The sequence below is a fragment of the Cetorhinus maximus genome, chromosome 7 (genome assembly GCF_964194155.1).
Source record: "Cetorhinus maximus chromosome 7, sCetMax3.hap1.1, whole genome shotgun sequence".
NCBI lineage: Eukaryota > Metazoa > Chordata > Chondrichthyes > Lamniformes > Cetorhinidae > Cetorhinus > Cetorhinus maximus.
This window is the reverse complement of record NC_135885.1, coordinates 51,869,793-51,879,386: the sequence shown is the minus strand read 5'-3', so window position 1 is coordinate 51,879,386 and position 9,594 is coordinate 51,869,793. Positions and strand designations below refer to the sequence as shown.

General features: G+C 44.2%; 1 protein-coding gene across 1 annotated transcript; it reads left to right on the top strand.

Moving 5' to 3' along the window:
• Positions 1-1,562: 1,562 nt before the first annotated feature.
• LOC144682463 (uncharacterized protein C11orf87 homolog) lies at positions 1,563-3,832 on the top strand. The gene is made up of 2 exons (XM_078544862.1): positions 1,563-1,763; positions 2,789-3,832. The coding sequence occupies exon 2, from the start codon at positions 2,915-2,917 to the stop codon at positions 3,392-3,394; it is 480 nt and encodes a 159-aa protein (XP_078400988.1). The 5' UTR covers positions 1,563-1,763; positions 2,789-2,914; the 3' UTR covers positions 3,395-3,832.
• The last annotated feature ends 5,762 nt before the right edge of the window (positions 3,833-9,594 follow it).

The window sequence follows — 9,594 nt, the reverse complement described above, 5'->3', positions numbered from 1 at the left end:
TTTTCAGGATGGCAACCTGTAACTAGTGGAGTGCCACAGGGATCAGTGCTGGGGCCACAGTTATTTACAATATATATTAATGACTTGGATGAGAGAAGTGAATGTACTCTTGCCAAGTTTGCAGATGGCACAAAAATAGGTGGGATGACACAAAGAGTCTACAGAGGGATATAGACAGGTTAAGTGAGTGGGCAAAAACTTGGCAAATGGAATACAATGTGGGAAAATGTGAGGTTGTGCACTTTGGCAGGAAGAATAGAGGAGCTGAATATTATTTAAATGGGGAAAGACTGCAGAAAGCTGCAGCACAGAGGAATTTGGGGATCCTCATGCATGAATCACAAAAAGCTAGCACACAAGTTCAGCAGGTAATAGGGAGGCAAATGGAATGTTGGTCTTTATTTCAAAGGGAATGGAGTATAAAAATAGGGAAGTTTTGCTAAAACTATATAAGGCACTAGTTAGACCACACCTAGAATACTGTGAACTGTTTTGGTCCCCTTATCTAAGGAAAGATATACTAGCATTGGAGGCAGTCCAGAGAAGGTTCACTAGGCTGATCCTGGGTATGGGGGGATTTTCTTATGAAGAGCGGTTGATTAGGTTGGGCCTGTACTCATTGGAGCTTAGAAGACTGAGAAGCGACCTTATTGAAACACATAAGATTCTTAGGGGGCTTGACAGGGTAAATGCTGAGAGGTTGTTTCCCCTTGTGGGTGAGTCTAGGACCAGAAGGTATAATCTCAGATTAAGGGGCCACCCATTTAAGACAGAGATGAGGAGGAATTTCTTCTCTCAGAGGGTAGTCAATCTGTGGAATTCTTCACCACAGAAGGCTGTAGAGGCTGGGTCATTAAGTATATTCAAGGCTGAGATAGACAGATTTTTAATCAGTAGGGGAATGAAGGGTTATGGAGAAAAGACAAGAAAGTGGAGTTGAGGATTATCAGATCAGCCATGATCTCATTGAATGGCCTAGTACTGCTCCTAAATTTTATGGTTTCAGATAAAATCCCATGCCTTAGCCTCAAACGGGCAGCTCCAACGTGAGTTCATGGTTCCAGGCACTCCGCTCCAAGATTATTCCTGTCCCTCAATCGATCTGATGTTAGATGTTACAAATGTGATGCCATTCAGTCACAATCCTTGCGCAGCAATGCTATAAAATAAGAACTTCTTGAATGTATATGATAACAGTGGAATTTCCAAAACCATTCAACGTTCTAAACTAATTGTGTAACTAAATCATATTACGGAAAATGGAATCGAAATCGAATTCTGATTGGTTGAGGTTAAATTGGCCTCAGTAAAAGCAGACGGGAATGGCGTGTCGGTGCAGATGAAATGAACCCGTACGATGTTATTGGCAGATTCGACAGAGATCGAGATGCACCGCTGGAAATTGGATGAGGTGAATAAAAGAAATTAACCAATCTGCGCCTGTATCTGCAGCAGGCTGTGTATATTTTCTGCTTCAATTCCCACTCCCCCCCACCCCCCCACCCTGGAGTTAATAGGATACTGAAAAATATAGCAAGTGAATTTTGAAAAAAAAAACCCTGTAAAAGCCGGACAATAGTTAAAATGAATGGGAAAGAGCAAGTAACTGGATGAGATCAGTGATATTTTTGGTTGTCTAAGGGAATACGTACTTCCGGTTATTGGGGCTGTGCTGCTCACATTGTTTCACCGAACTGCCTTATTATTATTTCGTTATTTCAGCTCTTAGCTTCCGGAACAGCAGGACTCGCCAGCCAGCCAAGGTAGGAAAACACATCTGGCAATCTTTAATTTAAAACTACAATCAAAGAGCGGTTGAAGTCACTTTTCACAGAACTATGTGTATTTATGTACTTTTTTTTTAAAGTAAATCCTCCTCCTAGATGAATATGGATATCAATGTGTAGTTTTGTTTTTGCTGCTTGCGTGTCTGCTCCGCAAAACTGGCTTGATTGGCAGTTTAATCCGCCTCCTTTACTGATGCTGCAGCTGACTTTCGCTCCTTTATAACAAATCAGCCCAACGTTACTTTGCTGCTCTGCCCCGGACTCGCAAACTGGTATTCCCGATGAAGGCTGTTTTGTTTTTGTTCTTTTTTTTTTGCTTGGCTGTTATCTTTGTAAAGAGCACACGTTTGGACTTCTGAAAGCGTGGAGATAAAAAGTGATGAAGTGATTGCAGGGACTGGGCTGGAAGTGAGTGATGTAACCGAACTGGGAATCCAGATTAGCTCCGTGTTTATAGATAGGTGACACCGCCGGCTCCCGGCAGTAATATAGTAGAACTAGCCTGACGTTAGAAGCCTGTTCTAAGAATACACTTCCAACATTATTTTGACTGCTATCAACTAATGTTTGAAAACAAACCCGCGCCTGCCTGTCTGCCTGAGTGTAGTGTAAATCAAACGGAGCAGACGAGATTCCCATGTCTGGCCATAAACTTGGGTTATTCGGTTTAGGTGAATGATTTTTCTCGTCGCTATAGTCCTTTTGTTACCCCAAGCGATTGCTTCATTGCACAGCGTTGTGGATTAGACAGACGCACACAGACGCATTACAACACCATTGGTGGACCGGCTTTTCTCTTCGCATTTCTTGCATCGCCAAGCCAACCACCGTGTGACCTTTTTTATTCTTAAAAATTCGGTTTTTTTTTACACAGTTCAGTTTGTGTCTAAATACATTCAGGTACAGACTGCTTTAGGGAGGCCTTGCGTTTCATTTGATATCATACTGTGCTGTTGCCGGATCTTAAACTTGTACATTGGAATTCTGTTTGCCTCCAACAGGGTCCCTTTCCCGCAGCCCCGAGGAGAGTCATTTATCTGGTGCCGTATCGTAACGCCGACCAGCAGCAGCGTGAGGGAGCTCGACACATCGGCAGCTGTGAGAACGGAGACTTTACAGCCCAACAAATGAGTGCCAGGATACACAAAGATTTGCCGCTTTCTTTGTCCACTTGCACTGGAAACAGGAACTTTTCTCAAAGCAATGGTACCTGTGTCACCGAGGTGGGAAAGTTAATATACTCTTTCTCCGCCACTGTGGTTCTCATTGTGCTAGTGACGCTGATCTTCGGCGTGATCGCCGTCTCTCTCCTCACCTTTCACTTTCACAAAAGCAAAATGAAGAAGCGGAAGATGCATCGGGCTCAGCAAGAGTACGAGCGCGACCACTGCAGCCCCGAAGCGGCGAAAGGCTCCTCGCCAGAGAAAGGGAGTGGGATGATGGTGAGCCCGGGTCCAAAGGCGGCAGCTGCCTGTCTGTCCGCCCACATCCACAATAACACACACACAGTGCCCTCCGGGAGCGGCCCGGGGGCAGGAGAATCGGAATCGGACCTTCACTGTACGGACCCTCCGAGGAACCCCGTGTCCCAGTCCATGCTTTTGTAATGAACTCTATCGCCTGACTGCAGAAAACAGACTGTTGTGATAATACTTGAACATAGCATAGTTTCAAGAAAACGGGGGGGGGGGGGGGGGAGGGAGGGGGCGACCACAGACACGGCGCATGGCAAATCACATTAAGCCCGAATTCCTATTTCTTGAAATTAAATATTTGTGTTTATAAAGAGGACGCACATATAGCAGAAATGTATGTCAGTTAACTCTGGATTTCCACTTAGATGTATATTTCGTAATTTGATCGTCTCTATGTAAAATCCGAGGTTTCACATGGTATGTAAAGTGTAAATGAATGACGGAGACCAACAGGGACATTAGAACGACACTCATCTGGATACTTTCTACACCTGAGGAGAGAGCCGCGGACTCACTAACAACCGGACTGAGGCGCTGTCCATTGATTATAATATATTTGTATAAATAAAGGCAACCATCAAACTTTCCAGCTGCTTTATTCAGAATGCCAGATATTACCATGTTCGATTATTTTGTAAATGTGGCTTTAAATTCCATGTTGCCCAAGACTGGGCACATCTTCTAAACCGCGACTCTTACCAGCAGCCCCAGAGTACAGAAAGGAATGTTTTAACTAGCTTTGTGCTCTAAAAAAATTTTATCCAGATTTATAAGACTCTAAGTTAACATCACTAATACTAATTTTGTTTCAAACTTCAATGTATTTTATGTATGACCAATCATCGTTTTAAAGCTGTTGCCTAAGTGGATTTGAGCTGGACTTGCCTTCAGTTTTACCAACTTTAGCGACAATTATCTATTCTATAGGGGTTGTTTACGAGTCTGAAGAAGCCTTTCAATATGATATGCAATTACAAGATAGGTAATATAAATTTCATACTGTGATATAAACCATAAAAACGGCGCTCTTGGACACTAAATAGAGACAATGCCACTATTAGTTAATCGATAACGGCGCTTTATAAAAGGCCGTTTTAAAAGTTTTAAGCGCGTTTTAAGATACTCGGTGCAGCATCACTGATAATGTGTGGGTCTCATTATAACACAGCAGCATCAGGGAGTCGGAGCACTCCATGGAAGTACCTCAGCCTCCTCAAACTCTCCAAACTTTTCCTGAGGTATTATTATAGCGTGGTGTTTTATTTAAGAAACCGGTTCATAAAACTTGAAATGCTAATGTAAAATAATAGCGAAATCTGGCACTTCCGCGATTCATGGACATTTTGCCTCCTGGGAAGTCTAGGCCTGGCTTTCAAAAATACCATGTAGAGTTAAGTGGAAGTATAGGAACCTAAGTTTTATGGCTCCATTTCTGGAAATCCCACCACGTAGTGCCTTTGTTAAACATGTAACAATCGATCGGATCTGATGTGATTGAAATGGCATTTTGATTATTTTAGTTTAAAGTAATGATACTTCATTCCTCAGATTAAACCAGAGATTTATACAATAACACTACATCGATACTGCACTAACTTTGTTAAATAAGTAATTGAATTGGCAAGGAGTAAAGAAAATCTTTGTGGACGCTATTATTATTGTCACCTCATAGATTTCGCCAGCAAGCGGCTTTTAAATGGAGACAAGTGACCGCCCGTGTAACTGGACAGAAACTGATTGAAACACCCAGCTGGTTAGGCAGCATCTGACATTGAAAGAGAGTCACTTTGTTCTTTCTCTCCACAGATGCTGTCTGACCTGCTGAGTATTTCCTGCATTTGTGTTTTAATTTCAGATTTCCAGCACTGGCGGTATTGTATTTTATCCTTCTAAGATGGAGTTGTCCGCAGTCAGTGGTGCTGAAAAGCAAACTCCCAAGAGACGGTCTGTCTGTATGATTGGTTCCTAACAAAACATCAAATACTGGGCAGTTTCACAGCCGCCAGACTTCCAGCTGCCACAATCCAGCTATCCGCGTTGTTTGTTTTGTAACAATTAACCATTCCAGAGAAGTTTATTATTAATAGTTCGCCATCTGGATACAACGAAGCTCTCTGAAGATCACACCCAATAAGATTATTAATTAGAATCAATATATTTTTCTTCCGAAGAAGACTTGCAATCACTATGCTTTAGTTCGGTTTACCATTGCTTCTGGAATATAGTATTCTATTATGGAGAGTGTGTACATGTGTTAAGCCTGGCCCCAGATTCAATACTAAATCAACTTCCTATTTACAAAGTACACTTTAGCTTGCAATTTATTTTTGATCATTAGCACTGTGTGCTGCGAAAGCTTTTGAATTGATTGCAATCCTGGACTAAATTATTCCAATCAGTGCTCAAGGGTAAAAATTTAAATCTCCGGGGAAATATTGTAACCTCGATTGTCAGAAAATGTTAGCTTTACGGTTTCAGGCATTTCTAGACACGGCTTATTTACATAATTTACATGTTGTTTGCTTGTTGAATGGGTTTCTTTATTAGAATGCTGAAGCATTTTAATTTAAAAAACGTATTTACAAGCACATGGCACCAGTCTTAAGGCTAGAATTGGCAATAGTGGGAAGTTTTTTGGATTTTTATAGCGTGTATTTAAACGACGTAAGTTCCTGAGCTTTCAGACGTGTTTCAGATTTACCTCATGTCAATAGTTTTACTCACCGGAAAAGGTGAATTCGTGTTTTAACAACAATCTGCATAAAAAAGGCGGTAGAGAAATTTCGGAATGTTTGAATCAGCATGTATTTTTAAAATCCTGTGCTGCAGTTGCTTGGACAGGTTTAAAATTGCTTGACAGACTCTTATGGATAGACGAGAAATGATTCACTTTTGGGGTTCAGTCTGTTGCGCTACTGATTTTTCTTGAAATTTTTGTGAATGCAGTCAGCGGCTGCGTTGTGATTGAAAGAGAGAGCTTGGGTTTGTCGGGGACTGAACAGAGTTTGTAACAAAATGTAACAGCCAACATACTAACTGTCCGTACATCAATCTCTTTAAACAAACTGGTTGATTTCAAACTAAGAGATTCTCGGCGGGGAAGGAAAAAGAACAATGAAAAGTCTGCATAATGAATACTTTCTCTGCTTCCCCAGCTAAACAATGACAGCAGGGGTAGGGGCGTTCTTTCGCCGCCTGAAGGGCCCCCCCCTCTATGGCTGAATCGCCTCTTTTCAATCTTCCTCTTGATATCCACATCGCTGTTTTCACAATTGTCCGCAGTGACACCGATGAAGCTTGCTCGTCATTTCTCTCGGCCATACCAAAGCCTTAAACTAGGCCATGTGTTAATTCTATTTTTGTTTATCCTGACCAGGTTTGTGCTCACAGCTCCTAGAATGAACACAGAAGGCAGCTATTGGACTGCCCTTTATGCTGTTCCCCTGCCCCTGCTCTGTACCCCTTTAACTTTTTTTTCCAAATATTAATCCACTTTCTTTATGGACTCTTATCACCACTGCTTCTGACACGACAACCCAACTAGAGTTAAGATCTAAATCTCCACTCCGATCAATGGAGATCTGAAGGTTCTAGGCTTGTGGAGTGCTGCAAGATACAGGCAGCGTCAGAGTCAGCATTGTCTTTGGCTTGGACTCAGTGTCGGTGTGTGTATTGGAGCCCATGCAAAGAATCATGGCCCTAATCACTTACAGAATTGGCGTCACCCTTACAAACAATACCTGGTCACTTGATCAAAGACAAGGACAGGCTCTGCCTCGATGATTCAGACGGGGTACGAGGTTTTTCAAGGCAAAGAATGACGAAAGGTGAACCTATTAAAAAGTCTGATGAAATGAATGTCTGGATTTGTACAATTAGTAGAGGGTGAGCTGGGTATTGGTGCCCAAGGGAGAAGAGGCAGCGGCTGATGGGTTCACTAGCTTGCCTTTGCCAGGTCTTTGAACGTTTCCGGCGATTCTGGGCTGAGGCGGTCACGAGTAACACTGACACTCTCTTAACAGGGCAGAAAGATCGGTTTCTGTGATTTCCTCCCATGGATAGCCAGCATTTCTCTCCTTTTGCTGACTCGCATCCAGGTCAAACTCATTGAAACGCTGTGCTTTCCCTTCCCCTCCTTGCAATGTCCAGCTCCATTCTTTGGGTAAAAACAAAAAGCTAAAAGCTACTGCGGATGCTGGAAATCCAAAACAAAATAAAAACAGAATTACCTGGAAAAACTCAGCAAGTCTGGCAGCATCGGCGGAGAAGAAATCAGTCAACGTTTCGAGCCCTCATGGCTCTTCGGCAGAACTGAAGCATAGTTTCAACAAGGGAGAAATATAAATTGGTTTAAGGTGGGTGGGGGGGAAGAGACACATTGAGGGTGTGGTGTGAGCAGATAATCAAAAGATGTCAGAGACAAAAGGGTCAAAGAGGTGTTGAAGGTGGTGGTCTTTGTCTGAGAAAAGTGCTAATTAAGAATGGAAAACAGGATATTCAAAGTACAGCTCTAGTGGGGGTGGGGTGGAAAGACTAAAGGTTTTAGTTTTAGATTTAAAAATAATGGAAATAGGTGGGGAAAGAAGAATCTATATAAATTATTAAAAAAAAAGGCGGGTGGGGGGGGAAAAGAAACGGGGTGGGGATGGGGGGAGGGGGAGTTTAAGATCTAAAGTTGTTGAATTCAATATTCAGCCCAGAAGGCTGTAAAGTGCCTAGTCGGAAGATGAGGTGCTGTTCCTCCAGTTTGCGTTGGGCTTCACTGGAACAATGCAGCAAGCCAAGGACAGACATGTGGGCAAGAGAACAGGGTGGAGTGTTAAAATGGCAAGCGACAGGGAGGTTTGGGTCTTTCTTGCGGACAGACCGCAGGTGTTCCGCAAAACGGTCGCCCAGTTTGCGTTTGGTCTCTCCAATGTAGAGGAGACCGCATTGGGAGCAACGAATGCAGTAGACTAAGTTAGGGGAAATGCAAGTGAAATGCTGCTTCACTTGAAAGGAGTGTTTGGGCCCTTGGACGGTGAGGAGAGAGGAAGTGAAGGGGCAGGTGTTGCATCTTCTGCGTGGGCATGGGGAGGTGCCATAAGTGGGGGTTGAGGAGTAGGGGGTGATGGAGGAGTGGACCAGGGTGTCCCGGAGGGAACGATCCCTACGGAATGCCGTCAAGGGGGGTGAAGGGAAGATGTGTTTGGTGGTGGCATCATGCTGGAGTTGGCGGAAATGGCGGAGGATGATCCTTTGAATGCGGAGGCTGGTGGGGTGATAAGTGAGGACAAGGGGGACCCTATCATGTTTCTGGGAAGGAGGAGAAGGCGTGAGGGAGGATGCGCGGGATATGGGCCGGACACGGTTGAGGGCCCTGTCAACGACCGTGGATGGAAAACCTCGGTTAAGGAAGAAGGAGGACATGTCAGAGGAGCTGTTTTTGAAGGTAGCGTCATCAGAACAGATGCGACGGAGGCGAAGGAACTGAGAGAATGGGATGGAGTCTTTACAGGAAGCGGGGTGTGAGGAGCTGTAGTCGAGGTAGCTGTGGGAGTCGGTAGGCTTGTAATGGATATTGGTGGACAGTCTATCATCAGAAATTGAGACAGAGAGGTCAAGGAAGGGAAGAGAAGTGTCAGAGATGGACCATGTGAAGATGATGGAGGGGTGGAGATTGGAAGCAAAATTAATAAATTTTTCCAGGTCCCGATGAGAGCATGAAGCAGCACCGAAGTAATCATCGATGTACCGGAGAAAGAATTGTGGGAGGGGGCCGGAGTAGGACTGGAACAAGGAATGTTCCACATACCCCATAAAGAGACAGGCATAGCTGGGGCCCATGCGGGTACCCATAGCCACACCTTTTATTTGGAGGAAGTGAGAGGAGTTAAAGGAGAAATTGTTCAGTGTGAGAACAAGTTCAGCCAGACGGAGGAGAGTAGTGGTGGATGGGGATTGTTGGGGCCTCTGTTCAAGGAAGAAGCTAAGGGCCCTCAGACCATCCTGGTGGGGGATGGAGGTGTAGAGGGATTGGACATCCATGGTGAAGAGGAAGCGGTTGGGGCCAGGGAACTGGAAATTGTTGATGTGACGTAAGGTGTCAGAGGAATCACGGATGTAGGTGGGAAGGGACTGGACAAGGGGAGAGAGAAGGGAGTCAAGATAACGAGAAATGAGTTCTGTGGGGCAGGAACAGGCTGACACAATCGGTCTGCCAGGACAGTTCTGTTTGTGGATTTTGGGTAGGAGGTAGAAGCGGGCCGTCCGAGGTTGGGCGACTATCAAGTTGGAAGCTGTGGGAGGAAGATCTCCAGTGGAGATGATGTCAGTGACAGTCCTGGAAACAA